General features: G+C 43.0%; 4 protein-coding genes across 5 annotated transcripts in view; 1 reads left to right on the top strand and 3 right to left on the bottom strand.

Moving 5' to 3' along the window:
- Positions 1-3815: 3815 nt before the first annotated feature.
- Positions 3816-4292, bottom strand: LOC139453856 (uncharacterized protein PF3D7_1120000-like). Its single transcript, XM_071235307.1, has one exon. The coding sequence runs from the start codon at positions 4290-4292 to the stop codon at positions 3816-3818; it is 477 nt and encodes a 158-aa protein (XP_071091408.1).
- Positions 4293-5173: 881 nt separating this feature from the next.
- On the bottom strand, positions 5174-6130 carry LOC139453855 (uncharacterized protein PF3D7_1120000-like). Its single transcript, XM_071235306.1, has one exon. The coding sequence runs from the start codon at positions 6128-6130 to the stop codon at positions 5174-5176; it is 957 nt and encodes a 318-aa protein (XP_071091407.1).
- Positions 6131-6513: 383 nt separating this feature from the next.
- Positions 6514-7272, bottom strand: LOC139453854 (uncharacterized protein PF3D7_1120000-like). The gene has a single exon (XM_071235305.1). It carries the CDS (start codon positions 7270-7272, stop codon positions 6514-6516), a length of 759 nt encoding a protein of 252 aa, XP_071091406.1.
- Positions 7273-13029: 5757 nt separating this feature from the next.
- Positions 13030-23018, top strand: part of LOC139454455 (uncharacterized) — a 212031-nt gene continuing 202042 nt past the window's right edge. For both annotated transcript variants that reach the window (XM_071236168.1, XM_071236166.1), the window contains exon 1: positions 13030-13138. The gene's annotated coding sequence lies outside the window, so the exon portion shown is untranslated. The remainder of the gene's footprint in view (positions 13139-23018) is intronic.

Genomic DNA, 23018 nt, shown 5'->3' with positions numbered 1-23018 from the left:
GTTAGAATAGGTCTTCAGCAACCCATGCTTCCCGCAAGAGACGACAGTGCTTGTCGTAAGAGGCAACTAACGGGATCGGGAGGTCAGGCTCGCTGACTTAGTTGATGCATGTCATGGTATCCCAATTGCGTGAGTCGGTGCTCATGGTGTCAATAACTGGATTGTCTGGTCCAGACTGGATTATTTTCAGACCACCGTCATATAGCTGGAATATTACGGGGCTAAACAAACAAACAAACAAACTTTAGAAGGGTTTAGTGCGATTATTTCAGTATGCGTATACTCTCTCCTAATATTATCTTCATATTGTTCACAAGGAAATATTTCCATTATTTTAAGCATTTATAAACGCTAAAACTTGCGAAAAGAGTTCTCAATTAATCACTGCGGTCATTCACTGGGTGTGATAACCTTGAACACAGAGTTTGAAATACTCGCGCTCGGTCACAGAGTTCGTGGCTAGGGTTCCTAGTATAAACATCTTACAGCGTGTTATCAGCCTGTGTCACGTGATGTCACGCCGACCTAAACAACAGTTCTTTAAATATTTGTAACGGTAAATGAGAAGAACAGATCGTCATGTGACGGCATAAAAAATATTCCTTGAAGCGTTTTAATAACTGTATTAATGTTCCGAGCTAAGATCTGGAGAGAGAATAGTTTTTCTACAACTGCTTCAAGACAAGCAAGTTTTTCAGCATTGTTTTAATATTGCAGTAATATCACGGCGGGGGCACCAGAGATGGGCTTCACACATTGTACCCATGTGGGGAATAGACCCCGGGCCTTTGGCGTGACGAGCGAACGCTTTAACCACTGGGTTACCCTATCACCCCTGTTTTCCCTTGACGTGGAGAGCCAGGTAATTGGAACTACAACGTATGAAAGGTTTACAACGGTCGTGTTAACCTCGTTAAAAACTCGTGTTATATTGGCAAGATAGACACAAATTATGGATAACAACTTCTTTAATACCGTGAAAAGCGACGTTTCGGTATAGATTCTTATACCGTTGTCAAGCAATACTGAATGAGGGACATAGTACAGAATATATATAGCAAGTGGAGGATTAACAGTAGAGGATTAACAGTAACAACAACTGCATACATGAGTGGGATAACATTGGTAGGTGTTGACAACAAATATATATATTCTGTAATATGTCCCTCATTCAGTCCTGCTTGACAACGGTATAAGGGTCTATACCGAAACGTCGCTTTTCAAAGTATTAAAGAAGTTGCTATCCATAAATTGTGTCTATCTTGCCATCCGTCAACTTCTAAGTAATGCCTATCAAATAATTCGTGTTATATTCATAAATATTTTGTACATCCAAAATCAAATTTACCTATGGTGCGTAAATGAATAAATAAAGACATATTTCATCAAACAATGAATCTGAAATTTACAATATTTCAGGTACTTTCCTTCGTTTCCCTGTGTAAAGATTTAATCTAAATCATGAGAATTTGCTGTTACGTGACAGTGGGTGAGTGAGTGAGTATGGTTTTACGCCGCTTTTAGCAATATTCCAGCAATATCACGGCGGGGGACACCAGGAGTGGGCTTCACACATTGTACCCATGTGGGGAATCGAACCCGCGTCTTTGGCGTGACGAGCCAACGCTTTAACCACTAGGCTGCCCCACAGTGATAGCGTCTGTGGTTGGTTCAGGAGCGATGTGAAATATATCCTAGGTTTGTTTAAATGATATTGATATCATAACTAGTCCCCGACACGGTATTGTAACAGATGTGGTTTGGGAGTTTCATATATTTATGTTTCATTAAAAGTAACATAAATAATCTATATATAATAGCGTAATATTTATGCGTTTACCGTCGACTTATATATATGGAAATACACGATCAGCATGTTTGCTACAATGAAGCTGTGGGAAAAGTGATTCGTGATCAATGTAACAGCTGGGACTATGTTGCAGAAACAGACCCGACAATTTTAAACCTAACGTTATTGATACCTGCGAAGATGCAGTATAGAATAGGTCTTCAGCAACCCATGCTTGCCGCAAAAGGCGACTATGCTTGTCGTAAAAGGCGACTAACGGGATCGGGTGGTCAGGCTAGCGGACTTAGTCGATACACGAAATCGTATCCCAATTTCTAGGATCGATGCTCATGATGTCAATCACTGGATTGTCTGGTCCGGACTCGATAATTTACAGATCGCCGTCACATAGCTGGAATATGGCTGAGTGCGGCGTTAAACAACAAACAAAACAAACAAACAAAAGACGTTATTGACTCGAGATATTGTCTGTACAATTTAAAATCTAACCTCACTGGCTCGAAACATTGTCTGTACAATTTAAAATCTAACGTTATTGACTCAAGATATTTTCTGTACAATTTCAAATCTGACCTCATTGATTCGAAACATTATCTATACAATTTAAGATCTAACGTTATTGACTTAACATATTGTCTGTACAATTTCAAATCTAACGTTTTGGACTCGAGGTATTGTCTGTACAAATTAAACCCTAACGTTATTGACTCTACAATTTAAAACCTAACGTTATTGACTCAAGATATTTTCTGTACAATTTAAAATCTGACCTCATTGATTCGAAACATTGTCTGTACAATTTAAGATCTAACGTTATTGACTTAACATATTGTCTGTACAATTTCAAATCTAACGTTTCTGACTCGAGATATTGTCTGTACAAATTAAACCCTAACGTTATTGAATCGAGATATTGTCTGTACAATTTAAAACCTATCGTTTTGACTCGACATATTGTCTGTATAATTTCAAACCTAACGTTTTTGACACGAGATAGTGTCTGCACAATCTAAAACCTAACGTTTTGACTCGACATATTGTCTGTATAATTTCAAACCTAACGTTTTTGACACAAGGTATTGTCTGCACAATCTCAAACCTAACGTTTTGACTCGACATATTGTCTGTATAATTTCAAACCTAACGTTTTTGACACGAGATATTGTCTGCACAATCTAAAACCTAACGTTTTGACTCGACATATTGTCTGTACAATTTCAAACCTTACGTTTCTGACACGAGATATTGTCTGTACAAATTAAACCCTAACGTTATTGACTCGAGAATTTTTCTATACAATTCAAAATCTGACCTCAATGATTCGAAACATTGTCTGTACATTTTAAGATCTAACGTTATTGACTTAACATATAGTCTGTACAATTTCAAACCAAACGTTTTTGACTCGACATATTGTCTGTACAATTTCAAACCTAACGTTTCTGACTCAAGATATTGTCTGTACAAATTAAACCCTAACGTTATTGAATCGAGATATTGTCTGTACAATTTAAAACCTAATGTTATTGACTCGAGATATTGTCCGGTCAATTTAAAATCTAATTATATTGACTATAAATATCCAGTTTCCACTCTTGCCGAAGTAGGCTGGCATTATGCGGTTATATTTTGGCTGGACTAACGAGTCACGTAATCACGTAACGGGCGGTCGGATAGCCTAGTGGTTAAAGCATTCGCTCGTCACGCCGAAGACCCGGGTTCGATTCCCGACATGGGTACAATGCATGAAGCCCATTTTCTGGTGTCCCCCGCCGTGATATTGCTCAAAACGGCATAAAACCAATTCACTCACTATAATCACGAAATCGACATCTGGTTCGTAAACTGCCATAAAGATTTCGGTCGCTTGCAGGACTTGCAGAGCATGTGAACTGCCAACTTCGCGTCAACGGATCAAATCATTTCATGTTTTTAATCAAGGTGCACACGTGATTTGATGCACATCGCGAAGTAAGACCCGTTTTATTACAATATACATTGATTATCAGATCGTCTTGACTTCCTCCCCTTCTTGCTGTCTCAGTGTCCCAAACTCTCTCATATCCTCCCCATCTTGCTCTCTCAGTGCCCCAAACTCTCTCACATCCTCCCCACCTTGCTCTCTCAGTGTCCCAAACTCTCTCACATCCTCCCCATCTTGCTCTCTCAGTGTCCCAAACTCTCTTACATCCTCCTCACCTTGCTGTCTCAGTGTCCCAAACTCTCTCACATCCTCCCCACCTTGCTCTCTCAGTGTCCCAAACTCTCTCATATCCTCCCCATCTTGCTCTCTCAGTGTCCCAAACTCTCTTACATCCTCCCCACCTTGCTGTCTCAGGGTCCCAAACTCTCTCACATCCTCCCTATCTTGCTCTCTCAGTGTCCCAAACTCTCTCACATCCTCCCCATCTTGCTCTCTCAGTGTCCCAAACTCTCTCACATCCTCCCTATCTTGCTCTCTCAGTGTCCAAAACTCTCTCATATCCTCCCTATCTTACTCTCTCAGTGTCCCAAACTCTCTCACATCCTCCCTATCTTGCTCTCTCAGTGTCCCAAACTCTCATATCCTCCCTATCTTGCTCTCTCAGTGTCCAAAACTCTCTCACAACCTCCCCATCTTGCTCTCCCAGTGTCCCAAACTCTCATATCCTCCCTATCTTGCTCACTCAGTGTCCCAAACTCTCTCATATCCTCCCTATCTTGCTCTCTCGGTGTCCCAAACTCTCTCACATCCTCCCCACCTTGCTCTCTCAGTGTCCCAAACTCTCTCACATCCTCCCTATCTTGCTCTCTCAGTGTCCCAAACTCTCTCACATCCTCTCCACCTTGCTCTCTCAGTGTCCCAAACTCTCTCATATCCTCCCTATCTTGCTCTCTCGGTGTCCCAAACTCTCTCACATCCTCCCCACCTTGCTCTCTCAGTGTCCCAAACTCTCTCACATCCTCCCCACCTTGCTCTCTCAGTGTCCCAAACTCTCATATCCTCCCTATCTTGCTCTCTCAGTGTCCTAAACTCTCTCACATCCTCCCCACCTTGCTCTCTCAGTGTCCCAAACTCTCATATCCTCCCTATCTTGCTCTCTCAGTGTCCCAAACTCTCTCACATCCTCCCCATCTTGCTCTCTCAGTGTCCCAAACTCTCTCACATCCTCCCCACCTTGCTCTCTCAGTGCCCTAAGCTCTCTCATATCCTCCCTATCTTGCTCTCTCAGTGTCCCAAACTCTCTCACATCCTCCCTATCTTGCTCTCTCAGTGTCCCAAACTCTCTCACATCCTCCCCATCTTGCTCTCTCAGTGTCCCAAACTCTCTCACATCCTCCCCACCTTGCTCTCTCAGTGTCCTAAGCTCTCTCATATCCTCCCTATCTTGCTCTCTCAGTGTCCCAAACTCTCTCACATCCTCCCCACCTTGCTCTCTCAGTGTCCAAAACTCTTATATCCTCCCTATCTTGTTCTCTCAGTGTCCTAAACTCTCTCACATCTTCCCCATGTTGCTCTCTCAGTGTCCCAAACTCTCTCACATCCTCCCTATCTTGCTCTCTCAGTGTCCCAAACTCTCTCACATCCTCCCCATCTTGCTCTCTCAGTGTCCTAAACTCTCTCACATCCTCCCCACCTTGCTCTCTCAGTGTCCCAAACTCTCTCACATCCTCCCTATCTTGCTCTCTCAGTGTCCCAAACTCTCTCACATCCTCCCCACCTTGCTCTCTCAGTGTCCCAAACTCTCTCATATCCTCCCTATCTTGCTCTCTCGGTGTCCCAAACTCTCTCACATCCTCCCCACCTTGCTCTCTCGGTGTCCCAAACTCTCTCATATCCTCCCCACCTTGCTCTCTCAGTGTCCCAAACTCTCTCATATCCTCCCTATCTTGCTCTGTCAGTGTCCTAAACTCTCTCACATCCTCCCCACCTTGCTCTCCCAGTGTCCCAAACCCTCTCACATCCTCCCCATCTTGCTCTCTCAGTGTCCTAAACTCTCTCACATCCTCCCCACCTTGCTCTCTCAGTGTCCCAAACTCTCTCACATCCTCCCTATCTTGCTCTCTCAGTGTCCCAAACTCTCTCACATCCTCCCCACCTTGCTCTCTCAGTGTCCCAAACTCTCTCATATCCTCCCTATCTTGCTCTCTCGGTGTCCCAAACTCTCTCACATCCTCCCCACCTTGCTCTCTCGGTGTCCCAAACTCTCTCATATCCTCCCCACCTTGCTCTCTCAGTGTCCCAAACTCTCTCATATCCTCCCTATCTTGCTCTGTCAGTGTCCTAAACTCTCTCACATCCTCCCTAACTTGCTCTCTCAGTGTCCCAAACCCTCTCATATCCTCCCTATCTTGATCTCTCAGTGTCCCAAACTCTCTCATCCTCCCTATCTTGCTCTCTCAGTGTCCAAAACTCTCTCACATCCTCCCCATCTTGATCTCTCAGTGTCCCAAACTCTCTCACATCCTCCCCATCTTGCTCTCTCAGTGTCCCAAACTCTCTCACATCCTCCCCATCTTGCTCTCTCAGTGTCCCAAACTCTCTCACATCCTCCCTATCTTGCTCTCTTAGTGTCCCAAACTCTCTCACATCCTCCCCATCTTGCTCTCTCAGTGTCCCAAACTCTCTTACATCCTCCCCATCTTGCTCTCTCAGTGTCCCAAACTCTCTCACATCCTCCCCACCTTGCTCTCTCAGTGTTCCAAACCCTCGCATATCCTCCCTATCTTGCTCTCTCAGTGTCCCAAACTCTCTCACAACCTTCCCATCTTGCTCTCCCAGTGTCCCAAACTCTCATATCCTCCCAATCTTGCTCTCTCAGTGTCCCAAACTCTCTCATATCCTCCCTATCTTGCTCTCTCGGTGTCCCAAACTCTTTCACATCCTCCCCACCTTGCTCTCTCAGTGTCCCAAACCCTCTCACATCCTCCCTATCTTGCTCTCTCGATGTCCCAAACCCTCTCACACCCTCCCCACCTTGCTCTTTCAGTGTCCCAAACTCTTTCACATCCTCCCTATCTTGCTCTCTCAGTGTCCCAAACTCTCTCACATCCTCCCCATCTTGCTCTCTCAGTGTCCCAAACTCTCTCACATCCTCCCTATCTTGCTCTCTCAGTGTCCCAAACTCTCTCACATCCTCCCCACCTTGCTCTCTCAGTGTCCCAAACTCTCTCACATCCTCCCCATCTTGCTCTCTCAGTGTCCCAAACTCTCTCACATCCTCCCTATCTTGCTCTCTTAGTGTCCCAAACTCTCTCACATCCTCCCCATCTTGCTCTCTCAGTGTCCCAAACTCTCTCACATCCTCCCTATCTTGCTCTGTCAGTGTCCCAAACTCTCTGACATCCTCCCTATCTTGCTCTCTCAGTGTCCCAAACTCTCTCACATCCTCCCTATCTTGCTCTTTCAGTGTCCCAAACTCTCTCATAGCCTCCCTATCTTGCTCTCTCAGTATCCCAAACTCGCTCACATCCTCCCTCATCTTCTCTCACAATGTACCCGTACCTCCACAACCCCCCCACGTTTTATGTGCTGATAAAACGATGTGAAAAACCCACATCATTCATTCACCAAAATCTACCCGCATGCTAGTTCAATTGGGGCAGGGCAGCCCATTTGTCTAAGGCATCGTAACGCTCTGTGCAGAGTTGCTTGGCTTTGCTTCCAGGATCAACTGTTTTCGGTTTGAATCCAAGATTCTTCCCAGTTATGATCTTATGATCAACGTCATACCCTTACCCACCCTTGGTAATACGGGAATTGTCTTGGTATCCTAATTTTTACAATGGTACTTCGATAGGTTTAAACAGGATCGGGTGTATTTCCACAAAATCGTGTTACCCGTTGCAATAATATGGCGATAGTGAGACAAGTTCCTCTTACACAATGCATTGTTCTGGCAGTATTCGACATGGTAATATCTTCTAACTAGGGTTGGTGATTCGATCCCCGGTCGCGTCATATCAAAACTACGTTAAAAGATGGTATTATTGTTACCCTGCCTGTCATTCGGCATTAGGGGGATAAAAGGGCTGGAAGCTCGGAGTCAGTATACTTTGTCTGAGTGGGGTATTCATGTTCAACTGCGGCATGGTATCTAAATGGGCTAGCACTATAAAACCGATATTAGTCTGGACTAGTACACGCACCCACATGCACGCACGCGCGTGTGTAATACTCTTGAACGCGACATTAAACTCCATTTTACCTCCCCTCTCGCCCACTGATATATCAACCTCTATTTTCTCGGCGGCTGTCACATCCACGATGTCACCATTCTACTCCACGTTTGTTTACAAGGACATGTGCACCAACAAAAGCCAAGCAACAGGTATTGCAGAATAAAACATATATCATCTTACACCATTTACGTACAATCGGGTGAATTATGGCCGCTTGAACTTAATGATGCTAAATTTTATCTCATGGTCATAAAGATATGTTTAGTTGTGTGTTTTTTGTGTGTCTCGGTATAGTATCTTAGTGGAGAAGTTGATCCAGGTGTGCTGACGATTACCTTCAGCGAAAACCTTCAGACTCTTTAATCGGAACACGCGCTCCGAAAATAGAACGTATAGTTTGAGAAAAAACATTTTCGTCAGCGATTTCGTAGGTGATTGGATAGTTCAAGGCTGCTGGTACACAAACAAGCAGGGGGTGGAGGTGGGGGGTTGGGGGATGGTGGGCTGTGGTAGGATGGGGAGGATTAACGTGGTCCGAAGGGGGTGATGTTTAGGAATGTAATTGAGATGATTAATGTTGTCCGAAGGGGGTGATGTTTTAGGACTAGATGGAGATGATAAATGTGGTCCGAATGGGGTGATGTTTTTGGACTGGCAGGAGATGATTAATGTGGTCCTAATGGGGTGATCTTTTGGGACTGGATGGAGATGATTAATATTGTCCGAAGGAGGTGATGTTTTGGGACTGGCAGGAGAAGATTAGTGTTGTCCGAAGAAGGTGATGTTTTGGGACTGGCAGGAGATATTTATTGTGGTCCGAAAGGGGATGAAGTTTTGGGACTGGATAGAGATGATTAATGTGGTCCGAAAGGGGTGATGTTTTGGGTCTGGCAGGAGATGATTAATGTGGTCCGAAAGGGGTGATGTTTTGAGACTGGCAGGAGATGATTAATGTGGTCCGAAAGGGGTGATGTTTTGGGACTGGCAGAAGATGATTAGTGTGGTCTGAAAGGGGCTGATGTTTTGGGACTGGCAGGAGATGATTAATATGGTCTGAAAGGGGCTGATGTTTTGGGACTGGCAGGAGATGATTAATATGGTCCGAAAGGGGATGATGTTTTGGGACTGGCAGGAGATGATTAGTGTGGTCCGAAAGGGGATGATGTTTGGGTACTGGCAGGAGATGATAAATATGGTCCGAAGGGGGTGATGTTTTGGGACTGGCAGAAGATGATTAGTGTGGTCCGAAAGGGGCTGATGTTTTGGGACTGGCAGGAGATGATTAATATGGTCCGAAAGGGGCTGATGTTTTGGGACTGGCAGGAGATGATTAATATGGTCCGAAAGGGGATGATGTTTTGGGACTGGCAGGAGATGATTAGTGTGGTCCGAAAGGGGATGATGTTTGGGTACTGGCAGGAGATGATAAATATGGTCCGAAGGGGGTGATGTTTTGGGACTGGATGGAGATGATTTGTGTTGTCCGAAGGAGGTGATGTTTGGTTGTTTGGTTGGTTGTTTTGTTGTTAACGCCGCACTTCAGCAGTATTCCAGCTATATGACGGCGGTCTGTAAATGACAGGTCTTGAACAGACAATCCATTGATTGATATCATCAGCATCGATCCACGCAATTTCGAATGAGGTGATGTTTGGGGACTCGATGGAGATGATTAATGTGGTCCGAAGGGGGTGATGTTTTGGGACTGGCAGGAGATGAATAATGTGGTCTGAATGGAGGTGATGTTTTGGGACTGGCAGGAGAAGATTAGTGTTGTCCGAAGAAGGTGATGTTTTGGGACTGGCAGGAGATATTTATTGTGGTCCGAAAGGGGATGAAGTTTTGGGACTGGATAGAGATGATTAATGTGGTCCGAAAGGGGATGATGTTTTGAGACTGGCAGGAGATGATTAATGTGGTCCGAAAGGGGTGATGTTTTGGGACTGGCAGAAGATGATTAGTGTGGTCCGAAAGGGGCTGATGTTTTGGGACTGGCAGGAGATGATTAATATGGTCTGAAAGGGGCTGATGTTTTGGGACTGGCAGGAGATGATTAATATGGTCCGAAAGGGGATGATGTTTTGGGACTGGCAGGAGATGATTAGTGTGGTCCGAAAGGGGATGATGTTTGGGTACTGGCAGGAGATGATAAATATGGTCCGAAGGGGGTGATGTTTTGGGACTGGCAGAAGATGATTAGTGTGGTCCGAAAGGGGCTGATGTTTTGGGACTGGCAGGAGATGATTAATATGTCCGAAAGGGGCTGATGTTTTGGGACTGGCAGGAGATGATTAATATGGTCCGAAAGGGGATGATGTTTTGGGACTGGCAGGAGATGATTAGTGTGGTCCGAAAGGGGATGATGTTTGGGTACTGGCAGGAGATGATAAATATGGTCCGAAGGGGGTGATGTTTTGGGACTGGATGGAGATGATTTGTGTTGTCCGAAGGAGGTGATGTTTGGTTTGTTTGGTTGGTTGTTTTGTTGTTAACGCCGCACTTCAGCAGTATTCCAGCTATATGACGGCGGTCTGTAAATGACAGGTCTGGAACAGACAATCCATTGATTGATATCATCAGCATCGATCCACGCAATTTCGAATGAGGTGATGTTTGGGGACTCGATGGAGATGATTAATGTGGTCCGAAGGGGGTGATGTTTTGGGACTGGCAGGAGATGAATAATGTGGTCTGAATGGAGGGGATGTTTTGGGACTGGCAGGAGATGATAAATGTGGTCCGAAAGGGGTGATGTTTTGAATTGGATGGAGGGGATTAATGCGGTCTGAAGGGGTTGGTGTTTGTGGGGATTAGGTGGAGGGGATTGATGTAATCAAGTACATACTGTTTCTGCGTTTCAGGCCTCGTATATGAAGTAAAACATGACTGAATCAATTAATAGAACATGACGTAAAATTGAACTGAAGACTTACGGGTATTCATTCTAACTGAACAGAAAACAGTAACCTTTATTAACACGCTGGCTTTTCTACTATTAAACCGATTACTAAATGTATAAAGGTTTGGCTTGGTGCGATACCGACATCATTCCTATGGTAACTGAAATGGGTTCAGTGTAAGACAGCATTGTTTTCATTCGAGGGGATGATGACTTAGGAGTCTGGGTGGAGAGAATTGATCTGTGCGTGCGTGCGTGCGTATGTGTGCTCGTGTTTGCGTGCGTGCGAGTGTGTGTGTGTGTGTGAACGAGTGGTTGTGTATAGTACGTGCGTGTGCGTGCGTGCCTGCGTATGTGCGCATGTATGTGTTTTAGAATTAAGTTAGAACGGCATTTAATTTCAGGCTTATTTATGGAAATTTATTCACTGTGATTTACCTACAGAATAACATAAAACTAAATGATTAATATAGAGAGAAAAGACGACCTGCTACTGAGTTTGTAATTATTAATACAAGTGGGATAATCTAAAATAAATAAATCACATGTTACATTGGTTGATTTCTCATCTTGTAAACACATCAATTAAATCAATTCCTTAGTGAAAACCATTTCCTGTCGAGTAAAATCTGGAGTAAGTCATACGCACCTGTTTATTGATCTTGAAGTCTTTGAAAGGCATTTAGAAGTGATACACATAAGGAAGAGAATTTATGGATGTCAACTTCTTCATTATGAGGAACACAACGTTTCGGAGTATATACCTACTCCTTCATCAGCTGAATAAATGCTACGAGGAAGAGAACATATATATGTACCTGTAAGAACAACAAAAGTAATAAGATAACAAAGGTGGAAACTGTTTATTTATTTATTTTTGTTGTTGACATTTTCTATTCCTTTCAAAGGGTTGTACATCAGGTTCAGAGGTTACACAGTAGGTTTAGTCAATTGTAGTGAAAATACGTTACATGGATGTACATTTCTTGTGATATAAATATAGCATGCATAACTGAAACACACACACACACACACACACACGCACGCACGCACGCACACGCACACGCACACAAACGCGCGCACGCACGCACACACACACACATGATATGCCTCAAGAAGAGCATGAAAAGTTGTACCGATAGTCAGATATAACTAAAACAATTACGATAGTATTGCTATCTTAGGCGTAACTGATCTATAGCCTTATTGTACAGGGCATGATTATTATTTTAATTTGTGTAGGATTTTTCCCCATTTTCGTTGGAAACTGTTTATTGATGTATAGGTCAACATGAACTTCGAGGAGATTTTAGAAAAGAAATAACACATCACTTAGAAACTAAGAAGCAGTTTGTATATACAGAACAGTTAAGAATAATCAGGCTGCTTTGCGTAAGCATATTTATATGATTTAAAATATATGTCCAATCGAAGTTATGAATAATTCAAGCAGCGAGCGCGATATTTGATATGAACTTGTGAATTCAATTTAGCTGTTGTCGATAACGACATCATACAAATATTTTCTTTCAGTTATAAAATATACGGCACACGTGTTATGCTGTTCATATTATTATGATTACTGATGGGAAAAATAACAGATTTGCAAACATTAATATCATGTTGTAATATATTTTTACATATTTTATTGCGTAATACACATCAACCTTACTAGATTATATGCATATTCATGAGTTCCGCCCTTTTGCCCATATACATAATGTTAATATATGGATCTAGATCCCGTTATTACCTCATTCCGACTTGTCATGCCTTCTACTTGTCTAAATGCTATCTCGGCCTTCACCTTGTTGTGCCCGGGTCACCGTGACATTATGTCAAACCGGCGCAGCTTACGAGTGGGCGGAGGTCCAACCTGCCAAGCCGAACAAGAAAATATCAAGAAACATGCGTATCGGGCGGTTCTCTAATTTAAAGAATCATTGCGGAAACGTTTTCGTTCTAAATGGGTATATGTAACTGGAAAAACATCTTTTTCCCCTCAGAGGGTAAGTATGCTGAAGCTTGGTGCAACGCTATTGGCCAGCGTGGTCGGCCTGAAGAAAAACGAAGCCGGAGTCACGTGTTGCGCTGTGTCTATTTCAGCCTGATTTGTGATTGTAAATCATGCTAATGACGGGGTTCACGTCACTCACATGTGACGGCAATACGTGTTTGCCTCGTCACCTGTTATTGAGGACAATGCGTAATTAATGCAGCACACTGCTGATTGTTTCAACGCGAATCGTAGCAAGAATTATAGACTGGTAAGTGCATTTTGTTTTGATAGATGATCTACGAATGCATAAATTATCACGTTAGCATGATACGGTACACAGATACAGTCGTGGGTATATCTCAGCTGATATAACTATTATAACTGTAGTCTGTACGTGCAGTGTATGACAATTGATACTGGTGTACCCCTCATGTGCTATTCGTGGCATGTAGTCTCTACACTAGTACGACAACACCTAGACATGATACGAAAATGAAACCTCACAAGACTGCAGTTGACTTTACTAGCAGTGAAAGGAATATTCAAGAGGGCCTTAAGTATCAAAACTTCATTTGTGGTCGTTGTCCGATGATAAGTTTTCTTGCGAGTTTGTACTATATATATATTATTAAATCCCGCCGAAGGTAAACTATTGATAATATCCATTCATGTAAAAAAGCTAATAGCCAATATTATGCTTGTGTTGTAATGTATATTTCAATAATTCATCTCGATAATAAATAACGATATATGTCCTTATTAGACGATATGGTTACTGCTTAAATTCCATTTGTCTTATCACTTTGATAATATGTTTTTTGTGTGTGTGAATGGACCGCACGTAAATTCTTTTTGTTTTTTCTTGCACATTTTTTGCATTCAGTTGTACTTACCTTTCGCAGCATTAAATGAACATTTCTGAATTCCAACAGTGTAGAAAAGGTGTATTCACCCACATCTCCACAAAGACGCAACATATACAGTACACTACGTTTATAACGAACACGCTTATAACGAACTGACCGATATAACAAACTCATTTGTAGTCCCGGCCATTTGTTGTATATATGTTGTTACATGCTTATAACGAACTACGGTTATTACGAACTTGAATTAGTGGTGCCTTTGAGTTCGTTATAACCGTAGTTTACTGTAGTTTGCGTTTTCTTACTAAGACAACGTGAGACACAGGACAATGCGATGTGGAGATTGTGCAGTTTTATTGTCGAGTACTACCATTGTTAAACGACATACAAACGTCTAGCTTTCAGTGTTTACGTCTAGCCTGTCCTTTAAGATGGTTTATTTAACAACACAACAAAAGAGGTTTTGTCGATCTCACGTTTCATGCAACCTATATAGGCACCCCTCTGTCTCCGGCCTAACGAATGCAAAGAAAGGCTTTTGATTTAATTCAAAAACAAGGAAATAAGAATGAATATTCATATTAACACTTGTAAGTCCCTGGGTAATTAATTCAGTTATTAATTATGTTATACGGGTTGGAATATTTCAATGTAACTACATGATATGTAGAGAAAAGAAGATTGTAGATAAGTATATTTTTTATATGTGATCGATAATCTCTCAAGTATATAATAATTCCACTGTTCGATGTTTTCGGTAAAACATTTTCGACATGAGCATATAGGTATATGTTCGACACCAAGGGGTGGGGTGTGTGTGTGGCGGGCGGGGGGTGGGGTGGGGTGGGGTGGGGGGGGGGGGAGTGGTATTTCGCTTATCTGTATATCAACATAGTGACAACAGTTGTGGGCTGTCGGTTTGTTGACGTGCGAAAGGTTATATACTTTACCATTGGCAGTAAACTTTATTTGTCCCAAGCTTTACCATTGTTGTGCGAAACTGACGCGCTGACGCAATCACCATGATAGAGCAGATGTATGTGTACCGTCTGTAATATCTGTCATCTATCTGTCTATGCCAATATTCAAACATTCCTATTGTCTGTCTGAACCGAGATCTGAACATTCCGTCTGTATGTCTGAACCGATATATTTTAACACTTCATCTAGCTGTCTAAACCGAGATCTGAACATTCCGTCTATATGTCTGAACCGATACTTTAACACTTCATCTAGCTGTCTAAACCGAGATCTGAACATTCCGTCTGTATGTCTACCCCGATACTTTAACTTGGTTGATTCATGTCATCGATCTCAATTGCATGGATCGATGCTCATGATATCAATCACTGGATTGTTTGGTCCAGGCTCAATTATTTACAGACCGCCGTCATATAGCTGGAATATTGCTGAGTGCGGCGTTAAACAACCAACCAACCAACCAACCAACATTTCATTTAACTGTCTAAACCGAGATCTGAACATTCCGTCAATATGTCTGAACCGATACTTTAACACTTTATCTAGCTGTCAAAACCGAGATCTAAACATTCCGTCTATATGTCTGAACCATTACTTTAACACTTCATCTAGCTGTCTAAACCGAGATCTGAACATTCCGTCTATATGTCTGAACCGATACTTTAACACTTCATCTAGCTGTCTAAACCGAGATCTGAACATTCCGTCTATATGTCTGAACCGATACTTTAACACATGTAGCTGTCTAAACCGAGATCTGAACATTCCGTCTATATGTCTGAACCATTACTTTAACACTTCATCTAGCTGTCTAAACCGAGATCTGAACATTCCGTCTATATGTCTGAACCGATACTTTAACACTTCATTTAGCTGTCTAAACCGAGATCTGAACATTCCGTCTATATGTCTAACACCTCATCTAGCAGTTTAAACTGAGATTTGGACTTTCGATCTAACTGCTGGTCTCTCTCACAGGCCCCAGAGCGTGTGTTTAATAAAACATTCACTTACGTTCCATCCAACCCCTCATCCCCTCAATTCGATCAGCCAATACCCATACCATTCTAAAGTGAGTGAGTTGGGATGAACGCCGCTTTTAACAATATTCCAGTAAAATCAATCAATTGATGTGTGAGGAAAGCCTGAAGTGATGCAGGTCTCAGACGTTTACCACTTTGTCGAAACCAACGAGCACGGGTATGGTGCTGACAAACCTAGAAAACTGACACCCCACACACACACCTCTCCGTCTAAACCATACTCGATTAAAGACACTCAATCCTATTGCTAGTCTCTCTTACAGGCCCCACAGCACATATATAATACACAATCACCGCCATATTATGCCGCTCTCCATCCTCTTCTCAGCTCTGTCAGCCTTTACTCATATCATTCTGAGCTTCCTGAAACTAAGAGACTCGAGATGTCCTTAATACTAGAGGATTCGTTGACATTTCATCTACGGGAACGACAATTTCCTATTCTTGGGTGGGGTGTGGGGGAATGGATGGGGAGCTGGAGACTAGACATTAACTCTAAATAAAATTTGCATTGTATAGAAATTCACCTTGCACCATATTTCAATATAGATCATGTGTTTACTAATTTTGTCCAATCAGCGTTAACAAAAAATTTACATACGTCAATAGCATAAATGTCATTATGACATTAAACATTCTTAAACTAAAATGCTACACATCATTATGAATAATGTCCAGCTTAATGAAAGTATTTGCTAAAGTTATGACTCATATCTGAAACAATATCGGTTAAAATTGTGATACAATGAACACATTACAAGTAAATGGAAACCAGTTGTAATTAGATCGTCAATCACTACCACGTTTTATTCACGAAATGCTGTATGTTATACACTGACGTAAGATAGGTATACAGTTTTGACATTCAGAGAAACCCTAGTACATCGAAGTCGCTTTAGTCGATATATCGTTCAACACGACGCCGTTTCGTGATCCCAACAGTATCCGTGATTGGGAGGGAGGAGAGCAGAGGAGAGAGTGGGTCGGAAGAGAACTGGAATGAGAGAGGGACAGTGAGACGGGAGAGAACGGGAATGAGAGAGGGAGAGGAGAGAGTGGGACGGAAGAGAACGGGAATGAGAGAGGGAAAGGGGAGAGTGGGACGGAAGAGAACGGGAATGAGAGAGGGAAAGGAGAGAGTGAGACGGGAGAGAACGGGAATGAGAGAGGGAGAGGAGAGAGTGGGACGGAAGAGAACGGGAATGAGAGAGGGAGAGGAGAGAGTGGGACGGAAGAGAACGGGAATGAGAGAGGGAAAGGGGAGAGTGGGACGGAAGAGAACGGGAATGAGAGAGGGACAGTGAGACGGAAGAGAACGGGAATGAGAGAGGGAGAGGAGAGAGTGGGACAGAAGAGAACGGGAATGAGAGAGGGACAGTGAGACGGAAGAGAACGGGAATGAGAGAGGGAGAGGAGAGAGTGGGACGGAAGAGAACGGGAATGAGAGAGGGAAAGGGGAGAGTGGGACGGAAGAGAACGGGAATGAGAGAGGGAGAGTGGGACGGAAGAGAACGGGAATGAGAGAGGGAGAGGAGAGAGTGGGACAGAAGAGAACGGGAATGAGAGAGGGAGAGAAGGGATTGGGACGGAAGAGAACGGGAATGAGAGAGGGAGAGGAGAGAGTGGGACAGAAGAGAACGGGAATGAGAGAGGGAGAGGAGAGAGTGGGACAGAAGAGAACGGGAATGAGAGAGGGACAGTGAGACGGAAGAGAACGGGAATGAGAGAGGGAGAGGAGAGAGTGGGACGGAAGAGAACGGGAATGAGAGAGGGAAAGGGGAGAGTGGGACGGAAGAGAACGGGAATGAGAGAGGGACAGTGAGACGGAAGAGAACGGGAATGAGAGAGGGAGAGGAGAGAGTGGGACAGAAGAGAACGGGAATGAGAGAGGGACAGTGAGACGGAAGAGAACGGGAATGAGAGAGGGAGAGGAGAGAGTGGGACGGAAGAGAACGGGAATGAGAGAGGGACAGTGAGACGGAAGAGAACGGGAATGAGAGAGGGAGAGGAGAGAGTGGGACAGAAGAGAACGGGAATGAGAGAGGGACAGTGAGACGGAAGAGAACGGGAATGAGAGAGGGAGAGGGGAGAGTGGGACGGAAGAGAACGGGAATGAGAGAGGGAGAGTGGGACGGAAGAGAACGGTAATGAGAGAGGGAGAGAAGGGAGTGGGACGGAAGAGAACAGGAATGAGAGAGGGAGAGGAGAGAGCGGGGCGGAAGAGAACGGGAATGAGAGAGGGAGAGTGGGACGGAAGAGAACGGGAATGAGAGAGGGAAAGGAGAGAGTGGGACGGAAGAGAACGGGAATGAGAGAGGGAGAGGAGAGAGCGGGGCGGAAGAGAACGGGAATGAGAGAGGGAGAGAAGGGACTGGGGCGGAAGAGAACGGGAATGAGAGAGGGAGAGAAGGGAGTGGTACGGAAGAGAACGGGAATGAGAGAGGGAGAGGAGTGCAACGGAAGAAAACGCAGGGGGTGCGGACGGGGAGTGAGAGACAAGGAGGGAGGGAGTGGGTATGGGGAGAGCGTGGTGTCGGGGAGAGCGAGGGGGGAACCAGTTGGTGTTCTACAGCTGATGGTTTTACAAGGAAACTTGTCAGCGCGTTGCAGATAACAGAAAGTAAGCACGCATCGTATACACCATAAAACCATATCTATTTCACGTCACTTATGGGGTTCATGAGGGTTGAATTTGAAAGGATGCAGTGACAGTGTGATAGTGATGATCTTGTTTATGAAGCGTTGTTCTCGAGATGGTAAAAAATTCCCAAAGGTCGTATGGCTGAATCGTCAAGATAAGTCGAAATTCATCATGCAAGGAGTTAATTATAGAGAGGATGTACAAAAAAGTCGTAAACAAGGAAATAAATAATCTGATAAATAAGTTGTATGTTGCTGTTTTTCTACGATTTATGGTTTGAAAACTTCACTGAGATAAGCGGCTGGTAATATTCAATTGTAAATCTCACATTTATGAAAATTTGTAAGATAAATATTAAAAGGTTTTAAACTGCCTTCGATCCAACAGGATCTTACTATATGTATGTTCTATTGATTATACAGTCGAATTCGATAGCCGAGAAATACGATGAACCGACGATACGGTGTGCGTCTATATAATGTTTATTATTTATGCAGACAGCGATAGCCACGGCCTCGTGTTGTCTGAAGACAACTTATTTGCATAGTTGTAATGATTCACAGCAAGCTGGACTCTGCGTGCAAGGACATACGAGCGACAAACAAACGTTAGCTTTTAACTCGAAAATCAGACAATGATTTGAAAATGGAATTCCCCGGGCGCAAACTATTACATCATGCAGGCATGAAAAATAGAATGGGAGTAAATAGTATGCACTGCGAGTTCGATGGGATACAAAGTAATATGAATCAATAAAATCAATTTAATTTAGCTTCCTCAGCAGGCACATATATTTAACAATACATATCCGATTTTCTTTTCTCAATTTATGAGTTTTGGTTCAAATAAGGAAACTCCCATCCAATTTTCGTTCGCATATGCTATTTTTCTGTGTTGCGGTTGTCTCCCTTTTTGTCCCATGTTCATGCCACAGATTACGTGCCGACGGCTTGGGTATTAGCTCACAATATCAATCACCGGATTGTCTGGACCAGATTCGATTATTTACACACCGCCGTCATATAGCTGGAAAACTGCTGAATGCGGCGCTAAACAACAAAGGAAGTTGATAGAAAATAACAAGACACTTTTATGAATAACAACTTCTTTATTTTGTGTAACGAGGTTTCAGAGTTATTTCTTGCTTCTTCATTAATTCAATTTCAGTTCTTTTCTATCAAATCAACGGCGACTTTGGTACAAAAACATTTATTTAAACCAATCAGAACACTATGATTTCAGATTACCGTATTCATTGTAATGCATGTTCTCTGGGGCACCATACGGACTGCTCTGATAGACATTCAGAGAGAGATATTCTTACTTGAAATTTAATAGAATGAACTTCTGATTATTGGATTGCTGAAAAATATTCTATTTTACAGATCACTTAGTTTATAGTGGAAAGGTTTTCAGAAACATACATTGTTTGAAACTGACTGACTGACTGAGTGAGTATGGTTTTACGCCGCTTTTAGCGATATTCCAGCAATATCACGGCGGGGGACACCAGAAATGGGCTTCACACATTGTACCCATGTCGGGAATCGAACCCGGGTCTTCGGCGTGACAAGCGAACGCTTTAACCACTAGGCTACCCGACCGCCCCACATTGTTTGAAAGAAAATTGCCCAACAATAAGTTGTAACTACTGCGCACAGTTCAATCGAAGTCCCTCAACTCGATATACCGATGTAGCTGCACTGCCCTGACAGAATCATGTCGATCATACCACTTGTTTCGAATAACGAGGCGATGGGGTAGCCAAGTGGTTAAAACGTGCGCTCGTCAAGCCAAAGGCCCGGGTTCGATTTCCCACACGGTAGACTGACATTTAGTCCCAGAAATAAAGTTATCTTAATTAAATATATATCTACAAAATAATACAAATATAAACCAAATGGAGACCATAACAATACTTAATTTCAGGCCTAGAGCTGACGCAATCATTCTAGACTTGAGTTGGACCCCTTTTATAATGTATTCTCTGGGGTCTGGGAGACAGAGTACTCACAAGGCAAATGTGTGAAGATTTCTGGAGTACCCCTTCTTGACAATATTAGGACATTGGTAAATACGGAGTAAAGGCATACTCACATTCCAACCTCATTAAAATCAGATCTTAGTTCTCGCTACCGCTAAACAAAGATCTGAGGACATCCCATTACGGGTCACGTCAGCACGACCTTTCATCCAACCAATCAGAGCGTCGCTTACTAGATCCTGAAAGTGACAGTCGAAATGTGTTTTCTAAGCATGCATCCTCGAAATATTTAACAGAGGGTATTCCGAACGATAGTTACGGGTTTTATTATTATATCCATACAATTTAGGCCATCTTTTAGTCATTCCAGAATGTTGTTTTGGTCAGTTTTAATTTTTTTTTAATCGAGAATACGTCAAAATATGTGTCGAAGCGTAGTCGCCAGTTTGAAACTAGTGCCGTAAAGCTGGAGATAGCTGCCTTCTGATTTGCAAATGTCGATTTCCTGTCAGTCATGTCATTGGTCGGTCAATGTTCGCGAAAGGTCGTTCCGACGGGACCCATAAAGGGATGTCCTCAAATCTTTGGTTACTTGTAGCGAAAACTAAGATCTGATTTTAATGAGATTGACTCGCATACTCGACCTACGGTTGGTGTCCGGCACCTCAGTGCTGGTCGTAAGAGGTGAGGTGACTAGTCCGGACTGATGCCGATTTATAGTGCTATCCCATTGAGATACCATGCCGCAGTTTAACATGAATACCCCACTCAGACACAGTATACTGACTCCGAGCCGACCAGTCCTTGTTTTAGCCCCTTAATACCGAGCGCCAGACAGGGTAACAACAAGTACCATCTTTTAACGTCTTTTGGTATGACGCGGTCGGGGATCGAAGCCCGGACCTTCCGCTCTCCGGGCGGACGCTCTACCACTAGACCACGGAGGCGGTCGCTGGCCGTAACAGCATAACAACGGGCAGTGTGGCCCTCTGACTGGGCTGGCTGTGTGCCATCGTGCCCCACTGGCGTGGATCGTTCATGTGTATCCAGTCACTGGCTTGTGAGACCCAGACTCGATTATTTACTGGACGTGATGTTTGTTTGTTTGTTGTTTAACGCCCCTCTCAGCAATATTACAGCTATATGACGGCGGTCTGTAAATAATCGAGTCTGGACCAGACAATCCAGTGATTGACATCATGAGCATCGATCCACGCAATTGGGATACGATGACATGCATCAACCAAGTCAGCAAGCCTGACCACCCGGTCCCGTTAGTCGCCTCTTGCGACAAACATAGTCGAGGACGTGATGTAAACTGCCGGCCTTGGGTATACACCATGTTTGATGCTTGCTCAACATGAAACAAACAAGAGGCGGTTATTCGCTTGTGATGTATATTGTACGGGTATCATAGTTGTGTACTGGACCTTATATTTTGTCAGTGTCCCTGCAACTCTTTTCCGCTTAGTAAGAGTTTGAAAACATTTGAAAAACTTTGGTCACATTCAATTTACAAGCGGATGCTTTCTTTTGGTCGGGATTATTGAAATAGTGCTGACGTCACTAAGCAGAATTCACTCATTTACTTTGCCGATTGCGTGTTCTTTCACTGTCGACAGCTGGTTACCGCGAAAACCCATTTCCTTATAGATGACATTATCATGTTTCTAGAATATCAACATTATCGGCACCTGTTCGCTAATCGACGTTTGTCAAATTTCATGTATATCTCACTTGTCTTATTCCTCCCCGCCCTGAAGGCGGGGAAGTGTAGAGATTACTTTAAGTTTATAGCATGTATTTCGCCATTTTGCTTTAATGAAATTTAAAACAACACCGTGACAGAAACGAAATATAAAAAATAATGTGAATAAAATGTTATTGCTATTTTTTCCCTGCATTAAGAGATACTACAACATAATCTTTATGGAACTAATCGCTGTTTCTGGTAATTATGTATATAAGTGCCATTAAAAAATCTTTGATCTAATAACCACATTTCGTTTTTTTCTTAAGGACTTATTTTCGGTCACGGTCTGTACAAAAGAAGAACTATTATCCGGAAATCGTCATAAACAAAATAATATATTCCTCAGTAATCAAATACAATATTTTTAATTTGCTTATCTTTAATGAATGATGAACAATGTCAACATCTTTGATTACATGTAACATGGCTCAATTCTACATGTTACTTGTGTGGATGCTCATGTTCACAATAAAAATGATCAGAATTGCTTGTTTTTTCCATATTTTATATTAACCCCAGCTCTCGATCTTCATAACACCGACGGCCATAATCAGTTACCGCCAGCAACTCTTTCTTGTGAAAGTGTTAACGTAACAGATAAGTTTCATGGCCCAGTCTCAGGCTCTCCAAATAATCAAGCAGTGATAACAAATGTCATAGTATCATTTCAACAAGCAATATTGATAACTTACTTCTGTGTGGTACTATGGTTGAATTGTTAAGTTACGTCTCAACAGTATATCAATCACCATCATATTAACTAACACCAGTCATTGCTACTTGCCGTAAAAGGTGACTATGCTTGTCGTAAAAGGCGACTAACGGGATCGGGTGGTCAGGCTTGCTGACTTGGTTGATGCAAGACATCATATCCAAATTG

The sequence above is a fragment of the Haliotis cracherodii genome, unplaced genomic scaffold, assembly GCF_022045235.1.
Source record: "Haliotis cracherodii isolate W230 unplaced genomic scaffold, xgHalCrac1.p SCAF_10, whole genome shotgun sequence".
NCBI classification, from domain to species: Eukaryota; Metazoa; Mollusca; class Gastropoda; order Lepetellida; family Haliotidae; genus Haliotis; species Haliotis cracherodii.
The sequence above is the reverse complement of the archived record's forward strand: the minus strand, read 5'-3'. Positions and strand labels throughout refer to the sequence as shown.